Source organism: Sus scrofa, chromosome 13 (genome assembly GCF_054392235.1).
Source record: "Sus scrofa isolate SSC_HxYL_T2T_F1_AM1 chromosome 13, Sscrofa_HxYL_maternal_Yorkshire_Landrace_v2.0, whole genome shotgun sequence".
In the NCBI taxonomy this organism is placed as follows: Eukaryota; Metazoa; Chordata; class Mammalia; order Artiodactyla; family Suidae; genus Sus; species Sus scrofa.
The window spans coordinates 148943251-148964651 of NC_139395.1; the positions used below are offsets into that span (position 1 = coordinate 148943251).

At 47.0% G+C, this 21401-nt stretch overlaps 2 protein-coding genes across 4 annotated transcripts in view; one reads left to right on the forward strand and one right to left on the reverse strand.

The window, feature by feature from the left end:
* Window positions 1–326: 326 nt before the first annotated feature.
* Window positions 327–21401, reverse strand: part of MUC20 (mucin 20, cell surface associated) — a 78642-nt gene continuing 57567 nt past the window's right edge. The window contains exon 5 of the mRNA XM_084986515.1: window positions 327–1755. Within this exon, the coding sequence (XP_084842641.1) occupies window positions 1733–1755 (23 nt within the window). The 3' untranslated portion in view covers window positions 327–1732. The remainder of the gene's footprint in view (window positions 1756–21401) is intronic.
* Window positions 5920–21401, forward strand: part of MUC4 (mucin 4, cell surface associated) — a 55565-nt gene continuing 40083 nt past the window's right edge. For all 3 annotated transcript variants that reach the window (XM_084990828.1, XM_021068273.2, XM_021068274.2), the window contains exon 1: window positions 5920–6116. In XM_084990828.1, the coding sequence (XP_084846954.1) occupies window positions 6035–6116 (82 nt within the window). In that variant the 5' untranslated portion in view covers window positions 5920–6034. The remainder of the gene's footprint in view (window positions 6117–21401) is intronic.

Sequence of the window (21401 nt, forward strand, 5' to 3'; positions counted from 1 at the left end):
ATGCTCCATCATAAGTGACTAGACAGAGTTCCCAATGCAACAGAGCAGGATCTCATTGCTAATCCATTCCAAAGGCAATAGTTTGTATCTATTAACCCCAAGCTCCCCAACCACCCCACTCCCTCCCCCTCCTCCTTGGCAATGACAAGTCTATTATCCAAGTTCATGATTTTCTTTTCTGTGGAAAGGTTCATTTGTGCCGTGTATTAGATTCCAGATATAAGTGATACTAGTGATATCATATAGTATTTGTCTTTCTCTTTCTGACTTAACTTCACTCAGTGTGAGAGTCTCTAGTTCTATCCATGTTGCTGCAAATGGCATTATTTTGTTCTTTTTTATGGCTGAGAAGTATTCCATTGTGTATATACACTACATCTTCCTAATCCAATCATCTGTCAATGGACATTTGGGTTGTTTCCATGTCTTGGCTATTGTGAATAGAGCTGCAATGAACATGTGGGTGCTGTGTCTTTTTTAAGGAAATTTTTGTCCGCATATATACCCAAGAGTGGGATTACTGGGTCATATGGTAGTGAAATTTATTTTTAAAGATTCTGTAAGGACTAGGCTGGGCTCTCTGTCAGAACCCTGTGTTAGAGGTCTCTATGGGCCACCCTGTCTGAGAAAGCAGGCCATCATCGTTCAGGCCTCATCATGAAACACTAACTGAGTGTTGTCTATGGACAGAAGTCTAGGCTAGAGGCAGCAGTTCTGACAGGGTACTCAGGGTGAGCAAAGACAACCTAATAACCATGGGAGGCACAGCGCAGAGCAGAATGAGCACTGGAGCTGTGGGAACAAGGCCTACATCTGTCACAGACCAACTGTGTGACCTGGGACACTGCCTTCTCTCCAGCCCTGTGCTTTGTCTGTGGTAGAATGAGGAGTGTGGATTGCATGATTGTCAAGGTCTCTTCCAGTTTTAAAATTATGTTGAGATTCTTTTTTGCTTTCCAATTTGCAAAGGGAAGCCTACCCATAGTCACAGCTAGTGAATCTGGGCCCCTGGGTGCTGGATTTTTGACTGAGCACTTTGCTAATTTCCAGGCTGGAGTCTTCTTCAAGTTGAGTGAATGGATACATTTAGATTCCTGGGCCTCATGTCAATCCTGCACCTTCACCTCTGCCTCTCTACCCAGCATGGCCTCTCCTCTTGGGGACCCCAGGCCTGGAAGATGTTGCTTAGGCAGGCATTAGCTCCCCTCTGCCTCAGAGGAAAAATGAGAAGAGAAATGAACTAATTGGCGTGAAAATGCAGGGCACTTTTAGAGAAAGGGGCTTGAAACTCAATCCTGGGAGAATGACAAGGCCCTTTGTTTGGCCTTTGTGTGGCCCAAACACCAGCCCCCCCTTCACCCCTCAGGAGCAGAGCTTCCCCTTCATCACTTGAGCCCCCTCCTGTGCAGTGGCCTGACACCAGCATGTAGCACACTCCCACTGCGGGTCCAGTCACGGAGGAGTCCCCCCCCACCCCATCGCTGTCAATCCTATTGCCTGTGTCTTTTGCAGCGTGAGAGTCATGGCAAGCAGATCTTGCACTCCTCGTGGCCAGGAACTGTGTGTAGCAGGAGCCTGGCCCACCGAGCCCACACCCCACTTGGTAAACTGTTGAGTGCGGAGCAGTGGACAGAGAACGTGGAGTTGTGCAGATCTGGGTTTGAAACCCAGACCAGACGGTTAGTCTTTATGTCTGTAAAATGGTCCTCCTCTCCTAAGTGGGTATCCACGGTCAGATCCTTCTGGAAGTGAATGCTGAGATGGAGTGAAACAGAAAATTTATTGGGGAATAACATCTGTGAAAGGAAAAGGGAGGGCACAGGATTGGAAAAGGGAGCCGACACAGCTGACAAAGCCACAAAGTCCCTACCTCTTCTCTGGGGTGCTCTGGGATGCAGACTGTCTCTTAGAGGAGTCCATTGGGGCTAGAACTAGCCAAGTCCTTGCCCCACTGCCTTGCTTGGTCATTGGCCTGAGGGTGCTGCGAGAAGAGCATGGTCTTGTCTAATAGCCAGTGGATGCCAACTAATCACTCTCCTTGCAGTTGGACAGCAAGTCCATTTTTTTTTTTTTTTTTTTTGTCTTTTTAGGGCTGCACCTGCAGCATATGGAAGTTCCCAGGCTAGGAGTCGAATTGGAGATGCAGCGGCCAGCCTATACCACAGTGTCAGCAACGTAGGATCTGAGCCATGTCTGCAACCTACACCACAGCCCACAGCAATGCTGGGTCCTTAACCCACTGAGCAAGGCCAAGGATCGAACCGCATCCTCATGGATACTTGCTGGGTACATTACCACGGAGCCAGCCACAACAGGAACTCCACAGCAAGTCCATTCTTAAAGGCTTAGCTCTGCATCTGCCTTAGGGAAATCACCGTTTAGGATGTGAGCGCCCACTGGCATAGAATAAGCCCTCAGAGCATGTTAATTCCTTACTTTGACTTTGGAGCTAGGCAGACCTAGTCTTGAATTCCAGCTATGTGACTCCCTGTGTCACCAGGGCAAGTGTGATTCAAGGCAGTTATCATTCCCCAAGGGTTGCAGTGATCACCCAACCCTGACCTTCTGTGACTCATTAATGACGAGAGTGCATGTTCATCTCCGTGAACCTCAGTTTTCTCAGATGTGGGGTGGGGATGGTGATGGGTCCCTTGCTGGGTTACGGGGACATACACAGGGCCTTGCACTTTAGTTACAAGTCTAAATTCAAGGCTTAATACATCAGGCTTAATAAATATCTGACTTCCTGCCCCATCTTAGTCTAGGTATCTTAAGTTTGACCAGGAATGACTTTATTAGCAGTGTGATAGTCTATCAGGGTAGGAATTATAGGGAAGAAAGCAATTTTATTCCCCCCACTCCCACCAAATGAGAGTCTCCCATTTAATTAGCTTAAAAGAGAAACCTCCTTTTCAGATTTGTCTTCTAAGCTACCTAGAACCCAGGCTTAGCCTGTCCAACCGCGTCTGTGTCTTCCTTCCATGTGAAAAGATCATACTCTTATCTTCGCTTCAACATACTTGTACCTGAAGTCCAGCCTGAGCTCTCTGACCTCCCACAGAATGTTCACTTAAACTTGGTTTCAGTTTCCTGCCCCTGGGTAAGCCCAGCAGTCTGCAGGCCTAGGAGGTATCCACCAGACAGGACTCAGGGTATCCACCCATCTGCTCCCCTCTCGCTCACCCTGCACTGGCCCCATCAGATGCCTTGGGAGGGGAGAAGGAAGCACAAACAGATGAAGAGAGGCATCCCAACTTTAGAAAATAGGCAAGCTGAGAAGTAGCTGGGCTCAAGTGGGAAATAAGAATGAAACTGGAGGAGGGCAAGGAGAAGGTGAATTAGATTCGCTCTTGCCACATCCTAAAATCCAAAAGGGATGCAGGAAAGGCGTCAGTATGCAGACGGGCCTGGAAATCCTTTTTTAAAAATTATTTATTTATTTTCTTTTTAGGCCACACCTGTGGTATACGGAAGTTCCCGGGCCAGGGGTTGAATCAGAGCTGCAGCTGTGACCTATGCCACAGCCACAGCACAGCAACGCCAGACCCGAGCAGCATCTGCAATCTATGCTGTGACAAGACCAGATCCTTAACCCTTTGAGCCAGGCCAAGGATTGAACCCACATCCTCACTGAGACAACATGGGGTCCTTAACCCACTGGGCCACAGTGGGAACTCCTAGAAATTCTTTTCCTTCCCCACCGCCTGCTTCTCTCACTTTCTTCAGGGATGATATCAGGATGAAATAAGGGGCCAAGTGCCCTCTGCAGGTATCTTTATGGTTATAAAGCATTTTTACCTGTTTGAGCTCATTTTACTTTCCCAGCTGTTTGGGTAGGTGTTATCTGACAAAAAGTCTTTGTTGACCAAACTTTAGTTGGTCTCTGAACCTTCTCCTAGACTCATCTGTGGCATTCATCATAAAATCCAGTTTCAGCAAGAGCCCTGACAAGCCAGTTTAGCCAGAGTGTCCCATCAATATCTGGTCACCCTCAATGTCTGGTCAGGCTGTGACTTGCCTTGGGTGGCAGAGCTGGGATTCAGGTTCAGGTATCCTAATATCCAGCTGGAGCCTGGGTTACCACAGTGGCCTCTGGAGAATGCTCTGCACCTCTGGCTTTCCTTGCATTGGAAAGTGGGAAGTTAGCTGTGTTAGGTCGACAAGATGTCCAACTCTTACTTTGGTCTAACCTGGAATGCCTTTTTTCTCCTCTACAGGTAGAAAACTGTAGCCTAGAGAATATTACCAAACAAAACACACAGAATGTTAATAGAAAGAACTCATGAGCAAGAAGAGACTCAGAAAAATGATTAAGAAGGCCAAGCTGGAGTTCCTCTTGTGGCGCAGCAGAAACGAATCCCACTAGTATACATGAGAATGTGGGTTCAATCCCTGGACTCGCTCGGTGGGTGGGGATCCAGCATTGCCATGAGCTGTGCTGTAGGTCACAGATGCAGCTCAGATCCTGCGTGGCCGTGGCTATGGCCAGCAGCTGCAGCTCTGAATTACACCCCTAGCCTGGGAACTTCCATATGCTAAGTGTGTCCCTAAAAAGTTGGGGGGAGGGGAAGAAAAGAAGACCAAGCTGGCCCTGGTGTCTAGGTTAATTCTCTTCAGTAGTATCTTCCTTGTATCCTGGCTCACTGCTCTATGCTTAAAATTCCTCTTAACTTTATGATACTCCTGCACCCAGGAAACAATGGGATCAACTCGTCCATTTAGAGATGGGGGGACTGAGCCGGGCGGCGGGGGACCACACTACTTCTCTCTGAAGTCCAGGCTTAGGGCTTCAGCCATAATTGGAATTGCAGCTTCAGAAAGCAAGTGGCCAACAGGGTGGTGGTGGAGCCTTCCTTGTCCTCTGAGACAGCACCCCAAGTCAGCCGTCTACACCTCTTTGGGCAAGGCTGGCTCTGCCTGGGAATGCAGAAATGCCGATTCCTCATCCTGGGCTGTGTGGTGTCTGAGAGACTGAGCATCCTGCTCTGGGAGCAGTCACTCCACAGACCCCACGCTGGGCAAAGCCAGTCCTGAGGAACCAGAAGCAGGAGTTAGAGCTGTGGCAAAGGGCGGGGAGGCACCCTGATGTTCTCTTTTGCGAAGCCACACCAGCGAGCTTCCTTCTCTCCCCTTCAAACTCTGCCTGCATGCCCTGCTCTTCCTTCCTGATTATGCCTGTGATTCCCAAGAGATCAAAATGGGTGACCTGAGCTCCAAAGTCTCCAGGTGCAGCCCTTACGTCCTCGTGGGGTCACAATTTCTCCTCCCCAACTTCTGCTCTCAACCCCACTATCCACCTCAGTTCCCTTCAGCAACTTCCCAGGTTGCCTCCGGCTTTCTGGCCCCTGCCCTGTTGCGCCCCCTACTGGAAAGAGGAAATCCACCATTCGGTGACGGTCTAGCCTGTACTCAGCGGAGCCCCACACTCCATCCCACAGGTTGCGTATGGGGGTGGGGGGGTTCTGATTTCCACCCCTCGCCTTACATTGTTCCCCCCACTTCCCATGTCTCTTAGGGTCTCCTCAGATTTCACTCTTTCTCCTCTTCATACAGCCCCCAAATTGCTCCCTCTTGACCCCCTTCTTCCCCATGCTGCCCTGCCCTTTCTTCTGGAATGACCCAGCTATTCCCTCTGTGGCAGTCTGACGGGGCAGCCCAGGATCCCAGGCGCGAGGGAGGCCCCTCATTTCCAGGATGCCCTGGTTTCTATTCCTCTGCATGCCTCTCCCATCCCTCCCCCAACTTGGCACAGGCTGACTAGGAACAGAGCAATGGGTGTATCGGTATTTTTATTATTTTATTTTTTCCTGGTGGGGGAAGGGGGTGGAGATTGAGGAAAGAAAAGACACGTAAGGGTGATTGGCACAAGGCCCCGCCTTCTTTTGTCCTCCTTCCCAGGTACTTGGGCCCCTCAGGGAAATACACCTGTTTCAGACCAGCAGCCCGTGGGGACAGGTTCACCTGTGTTCCTCACACCACCACTTCAGTCCTAAGGAGCCTCCCTGGGGGAGCTTGAGGGACTCTTTCTGGAGCCATGAGGGGGGTCCACCAGAGGAGGGTCCCCTGGGTGTTTCTGAGCTGCTTATGTTCCTGCCTCCTTTGGCCAGAGGTCCTGGGTAAGTGATGTACCCGGGGCAGCCTTCTGGGGGTGAGGGTGGCTGACTTCACAGAGTGCCTCCGGGGAGCTGAGGCCTGGCATCAAGAGAAAGGGGGGGGTGTGAATGGACAGAGATGGGACAAGGCGGGGTGGGGGGGACGCTAGAGAAATAGAAGGAGGAGAAGGTAGAGACTGGAGAGAAGCAGGGAGATGCCGGGGTGCAGGAGTGGCCTAGTTTGGGGAAACCCCATTAGGGCAACCAGGGCTTATTTTGTGGAAAGAGATGGGTAGGCAAAACTAGAAAGAGAGAGCACTGAGGAGAGGGAATGAAGCAGAAAAAGAGGAAAGCTGGGGAAGAGAACTGGGAAGAAAAACTTATAGACAGATGTAGAGTCAGAGGTCAAGACAGGTGAGAAACAGATGAACCAAAGCAAAATTGATACAGAGAGAGGAAGAAATCAGAGGAGACAGGCAGAACTGAAAGGAAGGGAGCAGGAGAGGAGAGAATGGCCGGGCTTGGAGAAACAAGGCAGGACCAGAAACTTGGCAGCCCCAGTGTTGGCCTCGGCTTCCTCTACATCCCCTTCCTCCCCGGGTGTGGAGCTGGGAGCAGAGCCAGAAGGAAGACCCCTTTGGAGAAGCCCCCACCCCCCACCCCGAGGTCCTCCAGTTCTCTCCCCGCCACCTTCCAAGCTGCGGCCCTGGGCCCCAGGACCGGGGTTCATTCTATGTTTCTGGATGTCTGAGTCTTCTGAAGTCTCTGGGGGCCCAGGAGAGGGTGAGCGGTCAGGAACCCAAACCAAAGATAAAATCACAGCTCCTCCGGCTCCTCAGCAGGCCTGGCGAATCATTTCCAGGGGAGTGAGTCAGAGAAATTCACTCTCTTACAGATAGTAAGGGGCACAATGTCAGGGACGTGGAGGATTCTGCCTTCCTTGAAATGTTTAAGGGCCCAGCCAAGGGCAAACAGAACACCCACCGCCTCCACCAGCCTGGAACCCAACCACCCCCTCCTCCCTACTCATTGCACAGTGAGGAAAAGGAAGCCAGAAGGCGCCTTCAGAACTGCAGTAGCCAATCCCTCAGGTCTATTCCTGGGGGTAAAATAGAAGGATGTAGACTAAAGAGTGTCTGTGGGAGTCATGACGATGGGCAATGAGGAGAAGGTGGCTTGGATTTAGGGACCTTGGGCACAGTCTTGGCTTTGCCACTAAGGGATCTGGTCCCATGACCAGGTTCTATCGCACCTCTGTCCAGGCCTCAGTTCCCCTGTGGAAAAAGCAGGGTGGTGGATTGCATGACCTCTGGATTACTAAATTCTTAGGTTTTGATGTTCTGTGATTTAACGTTATCACTAAAATTGTTCAGTACTGGCTCCTCGCTTGGCCCTGCATTAGGGTGGTCAAGCCCAGGAGGAGCCAGGAAGTGTGTGGAGAGGAGCCCAAAGGGGCAAGGACTGGGATGGGAGTGGCCAGGGGAAGGCAGTAGGGAGCGATGGGGTATGAGCAAGAGGAGGACCTTGAAGGTGGAAGGGAGTAACCGTTATGGTCCTGAAGCCCCTCACAGGTGCCCTGGAGCTGAGTCCTGTGCCTTGTGAAAGGGCACAGAGTAGGAGTTCCCGTCGTGGCTTAGTGGTTAACGAATCCTACCAGGAACCATGAGGTTGTGGGTTCGATCCCTGGCCTCGCTCAGTGGGTTAAGGATCTGGTATTGCCGTGAGCTGTGGTGTAGGTTGCAGACACGGCTCATATCCCACGTTGCTATGGCTCTGGCGTAGGGCGGTGGCTACAGCTCCGATTAGACCCCTACCCTGGGTACCTCCATATGCCATGGGAGCGGCCCTAGAAAAGGAAAAATAAATAAATAAATAAATAAAAATAATATAATTTTTAAAAAAGGGGGCACAGAGTGCAGCAGGACCAGGAAAGGAGAGGGGAGTGGGATGAGAGGTGGTGCCCCAGGGATGTGGCCAAGCACCCTGAGGACCTTGGAGGGAAAAGTCATCCCTATAGAATGGGCGGTGAGCCCCCTACATCTGCTGCGGTGGGTATGGGTTCCGGAAAAGGGAAGCTGGTCAGTTCCATTCCCATGGATCCCTGACAGGGAGCTTATGGGTACCTGCCTATGTTCGAACCTAGGGTCTGTTTCCAGACTTGCTGCCAGCATCCTTGCCCAGGCCTGGGTCAGCCCTGGAACAGGTGCCTGATTCTCTGCTGCAGGTTGGAGGGAAAAACCCCAGGTTTCCACAAAGGTGCTGCCGTGTAAGGGCTTCCCTAGGAAGAAGCCCTGGATCTCGAAGGGGAGAGGGGAAAAGAAGGGTGGACAGAGGTGGGCTGGACAGGGAGCCAGCAAAGACTTGGCACCTACTGGTGGCTCCTGGCAGGAATGGCTCAGAAGGAAACCTGGAAACTCTGATTCCACACCCTCCGGCAAGGAGACCAAATAAATTGAAATAAGCCTCCATCTCCAATACTGTCAGCAGCCCAGTAACTGAGGGGCCACCACCCTGTGCAGCTCCTGGGTGGTGATAGGCTGTAGCAAGTGCAGGCAGTGGGGATCCACAGTCACAGAGGGTCCCAGAGTGAGGGCTCTCCTGTTCCCCCTCTCTCAGAGAACCTCTGACTTGTCTATCAGTCTGGGAGAGGCCTCTTCAACTTGCTACTGAGGGCACCCAGATTCTCCACAGGCCATCTGCACCACGCTGCCCCACCCCAGGAAAACTTCTCTATGCTTCGGGACACCCAAAAGGAGAAAAACCCTGAATAAGAGGTCCTAACAGGAAAAATCAATCAAATTGAGGCCATGGCTTGGCAAAGAGCAGGAGAGAGGGGAAGAAAGGAAGCAGGAACTTCAAATCAGAAGACTCCGAGTTAAGGTTGCCACTTGCCAGCCCAGGGGACGTGAGAAAAAAACCTTTAGCTCAGTGTCTTCGATGGCAAAATTAGTCAGATGGAAAGGAGCTATTTCATGGGTTGTGGTGACGATAAAACAAAGTAGTATCTGGTATAAAAGTAGGATAATTATAACATCTTATTTGAGAAAGGGACCACTGTATTTTAGAGCTGGAAGACTGGGGGCAGGAGGGTGATGGAGGCAGAATGGAAAGGGCACCTCTGTTGGATCAGAGACACTCCCATCATCCTACGATTACCCAGCTCTAAAAAGCCACCCGCAGTCTCCCTGAGGGTTTTGCAAGGGCCAGCTTGGTTTATTCAGAATGTGGCTTCTCGCATGAACCGACGCCAAACGCCAGCTCCACCATGGGGCAGGGGCCCTGCTCTCGGGCACTGCAGCTGCATGGCTCCTTGCGCAGCAATCTCCTCCATGCCTTTGGTTTCTGGGCTCAGCTCTGGAGGCAGAGGCTGCCCTGGCAGAGTTTGACTTGCCTGCAATTTATGACTTCATTGCCAGGAGAGGCCAAGAAGCAGCTGGGCTTATGTGCTCAATAAATGGTTTACTACTGGGTTCCAAGGTGCTGCCGAATGCTTCAAAGAGGCACGCCGTGGAGTGGGCCAAGCCGCTCTCCCAAGGCCAGGCCTGAGGACTTCCCAGGCCATCTCTCCTCCTATTTCCAAGCCTTTGCACCTCTGCCAGGCTGAATTCATGGCAAGCAGACATCTAGTCACTGTTGTGTCCCCTTTCCCAGCACAGAGCCAAGGAGTTGGGTTGAAATGAGCACAATTTGTTGGCACTTCATAGAGGTTTAAATACTCAACATTTTCCTTGAGACTCCAAAGTGGCTGCAGGAACTGGGCATCCGTATTTGCGCATGAGGCCTCCACGGTCATGGCCACGCTCATATGAGGTGGGGGGGGGGGGCGGTTGCTGGCTTCTGCTCTTTTCCACGAATGCATTTTTAAGATCTGTAGAGATATCTACACTCAATATAGATGCCCTCAACTAAAATGACAGTTTGAGTTTGACACTGGGTTTGGGGAAATTAAGAATAGGAAAGACTATGGAGTTATTTGTTCACGTGCTGAATTTCTACTCATGCCAAGCACCCGAGACACTAGAATGATGAAGTCATGATTCCTGCCTCCAAAGCTTGTGTCGGGTCTCCTGGCCCATAAATAGGGCAGTTGGGTCTAGAAGGCAAGTCCCCTGATCTTCAGTCACTGCATTTGTTTTGCAGCACACATTCATGCATTCATTTATCCATACATTTGTTAGTGAAACAACTCTGTAAAGAGTGTCTCCTATATGCCTGACATTGTTCTAGGGCAGTGCTGTGTGAACACAGTGAAAAATGGAACAGATGGGGCCCAGCTTCCTGGAGCTGAGATCCAACATTCAGGAGACATAAAATAATTACAGAAAAATTCCCAGCCACAAATGTGGTGTTTTGTTGAAGTGTTATAGTGAGAGTAAAATATGGAGACTTCATTTAGATGAGTAAGTCCTCGAAGGCCTCTCTGAGAAAGAGTTGTACCTATGAGCTGAGACTCCAAGACTAAGTAGCAGGTGGGGTGGAAATTAGAGGGGGTGGGGTCATGAGGGAGCCTGGGCCAGGCAGGGGGAGATGTGCAGAGTAAGGAAAGAGCCTGACCTTTTGGAGGACGTGAAAGAGGTGAGCAGGCCTAGCTGATGCAGGGTCTTGTAAGCTGTGGAATGGATTGTGGATTTTAAGGAGCTAAAATGGGCAGACAGTAAGTGGTTTTAGGTAAAGGAGTGATGTGACCAGGTTTGCACTTTGCTGCTCTGGATACTGTGGAAGGAAATGGATTGGAAGGGGGGCAAGAGTGAAACCAAAACCAGTTAGGAGCTGGCTGGGGACTGTGTCCCGGCGAAAGGTGCTGTGGCTTGGCCTGGTGGGAGCAGTGGAGATCTGGGAGGGGTATATTTAACTGGAAAAACACCAGCCAGGAGAGCTTCTACCTTAATAAGGACACAGTTGGAAGGATGGCTGCCTTTGCCAGGATCTTAGCACTTTGTAGAGACCAAGATAACAGACAGCACAGAGTGCTGTTTACTGAGCTTAGATACTGAGTTAAGTATTTTACATCCACTACCCCATTGGTATGACTATTATCTACCATCATCTCACTTTCATAGATAAAAACCCCAAGCCTCAGAGAGGTCAAGTAACTTGCCCAAGTCGCACAGCAAACATTAGTCAGTTTGACTCTGGAACTCAGAGTCTTTTTTTCTTTTTAATTGAAGTATAGTTGGAGTTCCTGTCGTGGCTCCAAGGTTAACGAACCCAAATAGCGTCCGTGAGGATGCAGGTTTGATCCCTGGCCTTGCTCAGTGGGTCAGAGATCTGGCATTGCTGTGGCTGTGGCGTAGGCTGGCAGCTGCAGCTCTGATTGTACCCCTAGCCTGGGAACCTCCACATGCTGCACCAGTGCGGCCCTAAAAAGACAAAAAAAAAAAAAAAAAAAGACAAAAAAATTGAAGTATAGTTGATTTACAATGTTGTATTAGTTTCTGGTGTACAGCAGAGTGATTCAGTATATATTTATATATATATATATATATATATATATATACTTATTCTTTTTCATCTTCTTTTCCATTATGGCTTATTACAGTATACTGAATACAGTTCTCTGTGCTTATCTATTTTGCATATAGTAGTTTGTATCTGCTAAACCCAAACGCCTAATTTTTCCCCCCTTCCCCTTTAGTTACAAAAAGTTTGTTTTCTATATCTGTAAGTTGTGGAACCCACACTCTTAACCACCCTGTGGCCTTGTCTCTGTTGACTTGTCCATGTCGGTCTTAGAAAGGACTTTGTTAGGGGGTATCAAAAGCACTGTGTCTGTCTGGAATCACAGCTAAAACAACCAAACAAACCCCCAAATCACAACAGTTACAACCATATCGTTTTCCCATTTCATCCCTTTCTCCCCCAAGTCAAAGCGCAGCTGACCTGTGTTCTGAGGGAACCAGGGTATCAGAAAAGTCACTGACGTCATTACAGGCTTTCTCAGGCCTCCCCTCCTTTTCCTCATCAGTAAATGGTACCACTTCCTTTGAGCTGACCATGAAAAAATGAGGTCAACAACACTGAGGAAAATAATTTAGAATCCACCCTTCACAGTTGGCTCCAAAGCAAGAATCTTCTCTCTCCCTTCCTACTGTACCCACCAAAGTCACACCCCAAGCAATGCCTCTTGGCCAACCATTTCTTCACCTTGACTATCACCACAGGTCATTTGACCCAATTTCTCCCAGCATCTGGTGTGGCTGCACCAAGGTAACCCTGGTGATAACTCCAGATGCTCTAGAACCAAGTCAAGAAGCATCTCAACTCAGCTTTGACCATCATCTGCTCAGCAGCATAGCTCTAAGTCTCTTTCCCCCAAGCCTTCCTCTCCTCCCATCTCCAGCCTCCACCGTCTAAGTTTTGCAGCTTGTCTCTCCTGGCCCCTTTTGATGTAGGCACACCCTCCTGGCCTCGATGGCCCTCAGGAGTCTGGCTACCTTCTGCCACAGGAGTGTTCACACCTCCCAGGCTGTGGCCATCATGTTGGCCTCCTCCTGGCCCTGGGACCCCCATGATAGTCATAGGAGAAATAGGTGCCATTTCACCTTCTTTCTAACCTCAGCTGAAGGAACCAGGGAGTGGGCACACCTGAGCTCATTCATGCAACAGATGTCCATGCAATAATTCCTGGATGCTGGCCATCTTTCCAGGTGCTGGAGCTATCATGAGATCAGTTATCCTAAGGGCATTTTGAGTTAGCATCTTTCCTCATCTTCGAGTTCTAGGAACAATGGAGGAAAAAACCCCAGCAGATACAACAGTTTCTGTTTCCTCTAAGATAACAGCAGGAATACAAAGCACAGCCACCACCACTCCCCTGCCATTGTCACCCATCACAGTTCCTACAGCTGGTGCTCCACCAGCCATCTCATCCATCATCATCCCCGAGGGGCAGCTTGGAACATCTCCAGCTCCCCAGCCCTTATCACAGAGGGGCAGAAGCCTGAAGCCACTCACAGCCCAGGAACATCTCAGAAATGCCAGGCTTTGGTCACCAAGAATTTCTGAGAAGACAACAGTCTTCATCCTTGATCCTGGGATGTGCAGACCAAGCTGTACGTGAGCAAGAGTTCCTGGAAGTTCCTTCTTCCTTTGTGAGAGGCACCAAGTCTGCATCCCAGTGAGGATAGGGGGATGTGTTGATTCTGAAATAGATACACACAAATGGCCTTGGGTTCCCTACTTAGGGTGGCAAGGCCGGTGATTCCGCCTCTTCCCTCCAACTTCTTCACATCTTTTGGGACACCTGCCACCCATCTGTGAGTCAATTTTCTCTTCAAGGTGAATTTTTCAGTTGAGTGATTTCCTTGGCTCCACACTGCCCTAGGCAGAGCCTGGCGAAGAGCCTCACAAATCAGGAAATAACAGCAGAAGGTGAAAATTGTGAAGGTAATATGGCTTATGGGTTCCTCACCTCCAGTTCCAGGAATAGCTCGAGACAAACAGACCAGGCACTAAGTGTAAGCTTCTGCTCACAATGCACACAAGCAAAACACAGGCTTTGTTTTCAGGGAGTGGCTTCACCGCTCCATGGGTACGCTATCTCCCTCTATCATCACCCCTTCTGCCACCACTCCTGCACCTGAGTCATCAGTACGCCCATCACCTCCTCATACCTGTGGAGTCACCCAAAGGCCACACAGGAAAAATGATGCCTATCCACACTATCACACTTGCTGTCCCTGGAGCCCTGAAAGAACTAGGACCACTGCTGGCCATCCCCCACCAGACATAGTTCAAGGGGAGAAGAATAACTGCCTTGCTGGGCGCCCTCTGGCCACAGCGGTAGTGAAGAAATCCATGGGGGGTTCCAGGACTCGGAGTGAGCAATGCCCCACCTCAGTGCAAGCCCAGGTATCCTCACCTTCCCCAGATTCAGGCTCCTCCTCTGGAAGGACTTCTTTAAAACAATCCTTTTTAGGTGATACCACACACCTGTCACCATTAGGAGTCAACAGCCATCATAATTCACTGATATCATCACAGATAAGGAGAGACCAGGAAAATTGGCAGAAATATCCTGCTGTAACTTGCCTCTCTGAAAATGTGCCAGACTTGTCCCAGGCTCAGATCACTCTGCATGTGGCATGCCAAGAACTCAGAGCAGATCAGTCACCACTCCTTAAATTAGCCCTCCTGAGGTAGGGTTATAAGAGCCTAGACTGTGAATAGACCATACACTCAGTGACAGTGTCACAGCTGAGCAATAGCTCACACCTTCTAAGTCTTGACTCTTACTTTTGAGTTTCAGCCCCATCCCTTAAAAAGTATGCAGTGTTGAGCAAGTCACTCAGCCTCTCCAAATCTCACTTTCCTCATCTGTGAAACAGGGGTGCTGTTAACTGAGAGAAGCTATGACGCACTATACAAATATGAGGTATCAAAACTTTAGTTATTTATAGCATCAAAATATGTCCGGTGGAAAAAAATACACCTGGTGAGAGAAATATGAAAGAAATTCCTATTCCCACCAGTGTGGGTCAGTTAATCACAAGTCAATTGACACTCGAGAACTGGCAATAAAGACAATGTCTCTTGCAGAATCTGCCTATGGGGTAGAAGTGCCTTGGCAACGGGCATTCTTTATTATAGAAACCATTCAGCAGAGCAGACAGACCCACTGACAGAGCTCTCGAACACTCTTCTTAGCCGCAACCAGAGGAAAGTCAGCCAGCACCAAATAGCCTCCCTCTGAGGACACAGGCTTCAGGACCCAAGTTTCTTTATCGGATGTAAGGGGATGACAGGGACAAGTCCAGCCACCAGTATCCATGGCTCTGATAAAACAAGTAGACCCAGGCCCTTAGGATCCAAGCAGCTGCCTTCCAGGACAGGCAATCCAGCCATTTTCTAAAGCTATCTCTGCTGCAGAGGCGATTGGAGAAACTCTCCTTCCTGGTCCCCATAGCAGAAAATCAGCCCATCAGTGGAGTGGTGGAAGCCAAGCATCAGGATGGGAAATGAAGGAATTGAGAAGAGCGGTTAAGAGGCAGCTGCAATAGTTAAGAGTAATGAGGATAACACAGCAAAATGAACAGGTGACCATAGGGGAGAAATAATTGGGAGGAATTATAGTTGATGCCAGACTCTGTTGTTGGCAACAAGGAAGAGGAAGGAATCAAAGATGACTCAGGTGTTTCTGGCCTGAATATCTGGGGAGCTGGGCTTACAATTAACATAGAGCCAGAAGATAGAAGCAGCAATGTGAAAGTTCACATTGGTCATGTTGCATTGGACGGACCAGCCAGGAAATGGCTGGAAGGGTGAGTCTGGAAAAGGGATGCCATGTCAGGGTAGAAGTATGTATTTGCGGGTTTTTTAAAAATTCTATTGAAGTATAGTTGATTTACAAGTGATAATTTCTGTTGTACAACAAAGTGATTCAGTTACCCACATACACACATCCATTCTCTTTCAGATTCTTTTTCCACATAGATTATCACAGAATATTGGGTAGAATTCTCTGTGCTACACAACAGGTCTCCATAGGTAGAGTTATGTATTTGTAAAGTGTGAAAGTAGATGCAGTTTAGCCAGAGAGAAAGTGTGAAAGGAGAGAGAAGGAGATGCCCCCAGAAGCCTGACTTCATCTGGGAGCTGAGGAGAGAAGAGGCAAAGGGTACAGAAGGGACAGGGAATGTGTTGGGCAGGGACGGGGGCGGGGAGAAGCATCCTTCAGCTCCCAGGGGGGCAATCCTGTGCCAGTGTCAAAGGGAAGGTCAAGGAGAGAATACTGAGGTAGATGCTCAATAAATGTATGTTGAATGGACGGTGCCAAATTTTACAGAAATGAATAGGAACTGAGAAGGAAATTGGTCTTGGTGCTTAGGGAGGAGTTTGGGGGTAACTTTGGGGGAAAGGATTTTTGGTGAGGTGATAGAGGTGGAGGAGATGTAAGGAGTAGATGATAAAAAGGAAGTGGAGAATGTAGACCCCTTTTTCAGGATGCTTTCAGTTAAACAAGATGGGGATATGGAGGACACGATGTGGATGAGACTTTTTCTTTAGATCAGGAAAAACCTAGCCATGATTTGGGGTTCCTGTTGTGGCTCAGTGGGTTACAAACCCAACTAGTATCCGTGAGGATGCAGGTTGGATTCCTGGCCTCACTCAGTGGATTAAGGATCCAGCATTGCCTTGAGCTGTTATGCAGGCTGCAGCTGCAACTCTGGTTCAGCTTCTAGCCTGAGAACTTCCATATGCCGTGGGTATGGAAAAAGAAAAAGAAAAACCTTTTTCTAAAAAAAAAAAAAAGAAAAAGAAAAACCTTGCCATGATTGTCAGCAGAAGAGAAGGAGCAATGTAGAAAGAGACACTAGGACAGAGAGAAGCAATGGGCAAAGGAGGGAGGGAGGAGGGGACAGACAGGTCACTGTGCAGGTACATTTGTGTACACATACTCAGCCTTTCAGTGAAGGTTTAGCCTCTTTGGGGGCAGGATAATGTGCCTGGAGAAGGCAGAGACATTTCTTGGTGGAGAGGGTCCTAGGACATCAAAGGAGATCAAGTTAGATGGCTTTGGTCTTTTCAATGAAGTGTCATAGAGAAAGGAGAGAACGAGAGAGGAGGGGAAGGGAGAAACCTATTTCTCTCAAATACCAACTCTTCACAGTCAAATCCTTAGCTCTCTGCAAGGTCAGTTCATTCCAACAAAGCTTGAACAGCAAGAATAAGGCTGGGGATATTCTTTAGAACAAGGCTCGATCAAGACCCCAAATATCTGTGCCTTACAACTTCAGTAAGATGGTTTTGGCTTACAAAAATTTTTTAAGAGCAGATAAATCATTTTATATTAAGTCAGGGGTTCTTAAAATGTGGCCCAGAGACCACCTGGATCAGAGTCACCCTGGACACGTGTTGAAATGCAGATTCCTGGATCCCGCCCCACATGTGGGAAATGGGAACAGGTGTTGGAACCCAGAATGCATTCTTACCAGCTCCTCCAGAGATTAGGATGCACCCTTTCTTTTGAGAACTATTTTCTTACCCCAAAAGACCTTCTCTATAGCTCTCACCACACCCAACAAACAGGATCTCATGCCTAAGGATAACCTACTCAAGTTCGGCAGATTGGGTTATCTGCAAACTGTTTTCATATATAGCTGAATAATCTGTGGCTTAAGATTTATTGTTTAGGAGTTCCGTCCTGGCTCAGTGGTTAACGAATCTGACTAGGAACCATGAAGTTGCAGGTTGGATCCCTGGCCTTGCTCAGTGGGTTAAGGATCTGGTGTTGCCTGAGCTGTGGTGTGGGTCGAAGATGTGGCTTGGATCCCACGTTGCTGTGGCTGTGGTGTAGGCCAGCGGCTACATCTCTGATGAGACCCCTAGCCTGGGAACCTCCATATGCTGTGGGAGTGGCCCTAGAAAAGGCAAAAAGACAAAAAAAAAAAAGATTTATTGTTTAAATGGTGGTGAAAGACAAATACAGTACTGTGGCTTTGATGTAACCAATGCTAATCTCTTCTAACAACAAGTTCAACGGATTGAGAAACTTGTTAAGACTGCACCTACTTCTCCGCACAAACTTGTTCATCAGCGTGAAGGGGCTCCCTTCCTTGTCCACTGGAGCAGGAGACTCTAATCACCTCAGCCCACAGTTAACAAGTTCTTTAAATAAAGGTTCAAAGAGACACAACCCCATTTGACAAGATTGAAAACCGGTACTACCAAGCCAAGGTTTTCTCCAACGGAGAGGGTATTGGGAAGCATGCGCTCTCCCACATGCCGCCAGTGGGCCTGTAAATAGGCACGACTTTTCCACAAAGAAATTTGGCAGGATGTTTTAATGACACGAAGACTTTTATAACAGCGTTAACCAGTAATTCCACGTACAGAAATTTATGTTGAGGAAATGAGCTGAAATAATGAAAATAAAACAAAATATCATACAGAAAGATAATCATCAAAGCTTTATTTCTAACAGCAACACACTGGAAACAGCCAAAGTGTCCAACAGTAAGTTAATTATGGGAATGTCATTTCATGTAAAAAGGCGATGTCCAATGTTCCATAAGGAGCACAGACTTTCTCTCTCTCTCTCTGTCCCTCCGTCTCTCTCTGTCTCTATCTCTGTCCCTCTCTCTCTCTCACACCCCCCCACACACCACATACTAGCAGCACATGGAACAAACATAAATAAGGTTTATTAAGGAAACAGTGAAAGCAAATAAACAGTAAAGTGTGCATGATCCCTGACTCTCATTATCTCACAGAGAGGTGGTTATAACAGGAGCCAATGAAGGCAGTATTCTAGGAGAGAGACCTGCCCCAGGTGCTGTTTACAGGGAAGTGGAAATAGGAACAGTACAAGTTTTCAGGTTGATGGAATGGCCTTGTTAGGAAAGGGGGCCTCCAGAGCTCAGCAAGCAGTATTTACATACAACACCCAAGATCTTGCTGTTGACCTTAGCTGGCCTAATCCCTCTGAGTCAGCTCTTCCATGCCTGCAAAAGGAGGAGGAGAAAGAACTACCAGCTAAGACAGAAAAGATCTGTTTCTTCAGATTATATGTTCAAAGAGTAAAAGCATGAAGAAATGCTTATGATATCAGGTAAAGTTTTTTAAAAGTACACATATTATATATGCTAGATGACTCAAACTGTGTATTTTTGTAAGCATAGAAAATAATCCTGGGAGTTCCCGTCGTGGCTCAGTGGTTAATGAATCTGATTAGGAACCATGAGGTTGCGGGTTTGGTCCCTGGCCTCGCTCAGTGGGTTAAGGATCCAGCGCTGCCCTGAGCTATCACGTAGGTTGCAGAAGCGGCTCGGATCCCGCGTTGCTGTGGCTCTGGCGTAGGCTTGGCAGCTACAGCTCCAATTAGACCCCTAGCCTGGGAACCTCCATATGCCTCGGGAGCAGCCCTAAAAAAAAAGGCAAAAAGACAAAAAAAAAAAAAAAAAAAAGGAAATAATCCTGGAAGGACACCTGACAATGAGGTCGTCTGGGGGTGAGATTTTTATGAAGTGAGTACTTCAATGATCTATATTTTGCAATTTTTACATCATGAGTATACCTTCTTTAATCATTTCAATGTTGTATAACTTTGTCCATAAGGATTAAGCACAGCTTTTATTAGACTTATTCTTAGGTACTCTATATTCATCACTGTCACAAACAATGTCATTAAATTTTTTTTTTGCTGGAGTTCCTGCTGTTTCACAATGAGATGGATGGCGTCTCTGCAGTGCCAGGACGCAGATTCGATCCCCAGCCCCGGCACAGTGGGTTAAATGATCCAGCATTTCCACAGCGACATTGTGGCTCACAACTGTGGCTTGGATCTGATCCCTGGCCCGAGTACTCCATATACTGCAGGACAGCCAAAAAAGAAAAAAAAAAGTTTTTTTGCTGATGTATAGAATGCAGTTATTTAAAATTTTTTGACCATATATGTAAAACTTTGCTAATAATTTATAAATTTAGGGGGCTTTCTATGTAAATGGTAACATGATCTGCAAATAATCACAAGCTTCCATACCGAAAAGAACTTCTCTATGCTGTCATACTTCTGTTTAGTTTTCTTATTTTACTGCACTGACTAGACCTTCAGCCTAATGTCCAGTAGAAGTAGGCATTGCTGGCATTCGGATTCATTCTGATGTTTAAAGGAAATATCGTCAATGTTTCATCTTTAATTATGCTGTTTACTATGATGTTTATTGATATTTTTTAACGGTTTAAGGGAGTTATCTATTTTTAGTTCTTTCAATTCTTTCAGGTATATACACAAAAGTGGACTTGCTGCATCATACGGTAATTCTATTTTTAATTTTTTTTTTATGGCATATGGAAGTTCCTGGGCCAGGGATTGAATCCAAGGCACAGCCAAAGACCTATGCTACAGCTGTGGCAATACTAGATCCTTTAACCCACTGCACCAGGGCCAGGAATCCAACCCATGCCTCTGCAATGACCCAAGCCACTGCAGTCAGATTCTTAACCCACTGCACCTCATTGAGAACTCCTATTTTTAATTATTTTATTTTTTTAATTTTTAACTATTTTAAAAGAACTGCCATACTCTTCCTGCCATACGGACTATACCATTTTACATTCCCACCAAGAATGCACAAGGGTTCCAAACTCTCCACATCCTCACCTGCAAACAGAGAAAATTTACTCCTTCCTTTCCAGTTTGGATGACATTTATTTCTTTTTATAGCATAATTAATTTGGCTAGAACTCCCAGTTCTATGGTGAATAGAAGTGTGAAAGCGGGCATCCTTGCCTCGTTTCTGATCTTAGAGAAAATGTTTGCAGTGTCTCACCATTGAGTATATTTGCTGTAGGTTGTTCATATATGACTTTCATTATATTGAGGTAGTTCGTTTCCTTCTACTCCTAGTTTGTTGAATATTTTTATCATGAAACAGTATTGAATTTTGTCAAATGCTTTTTCTGCATCAATTGAGATAATCATGTCATTGTTTTCCCCTCGTCATTAGTTAATTGGTGTATTACTTTGATCAGGTTTTGTATGTTGAATCATCATTGCATATCAGGAATGTCTCATTTGGTCATGCTGTATGATCCTTTTAATATGCTGATGAATTTGGCTTCCCACTATTTTGTTGAGGATTTTTTCATCATTGCTCATAAGGAATATTGTCACAAGGGATAAAATTTTTGTTTCTTATAGTGTCTTTTTCTGGGTTGGGTATCAGGATAATGCTGGCCTAAAAGAATGAGTTAGAAAGTGCTTCTTCCTCTTTTATTTACTGGAAAAGTTTGAGAAGGTTTGATGTTAGTTCTTCTTTAAGTGTTCTTTAGAATTCACCAATGAAGCCATCAGGTCCAGTGGTTTTCTTTACTGGTTCAATCTCCTTACAAGTTTATAGATCTCTAGATTTTCTGCTTCTTCATGATTTAGTCTTGGTATTTTGTTTATTCATTTCTAGGAAACATACCTAGATTATTTCATCTAGGTTATGCAATTTGTTGGTATATAACTGCTCATAGTAATCTCATAATCCTTTTAATTTCTGTAGAATCAGTAGTAATATTCCTATTTCCATTTCTGGTTTTAATAACTTGAGTCTTTTTTTCTTAGTCCATCTAGCTAAAAGTTTGTCAATTTTGGATCTTTTCACAGAACCAATTTTTGGTTTGATTCTCTCTATTATTTTTCTACTCTCTATTTCATTTATCTTTGTTCTAATCTTTATTATTTCCTTTCTTCTGTTAGGAATGTCTATTTTATCTTCAAAAAACCAAGTTAAGTTATATTCTTAATTTTATCTTTTATTCAGCTTTCCTTTCTTTTTTCTGTTTTTTGCTGTTGTTGTTGTTTTGTTTTTTGTTTTTGGC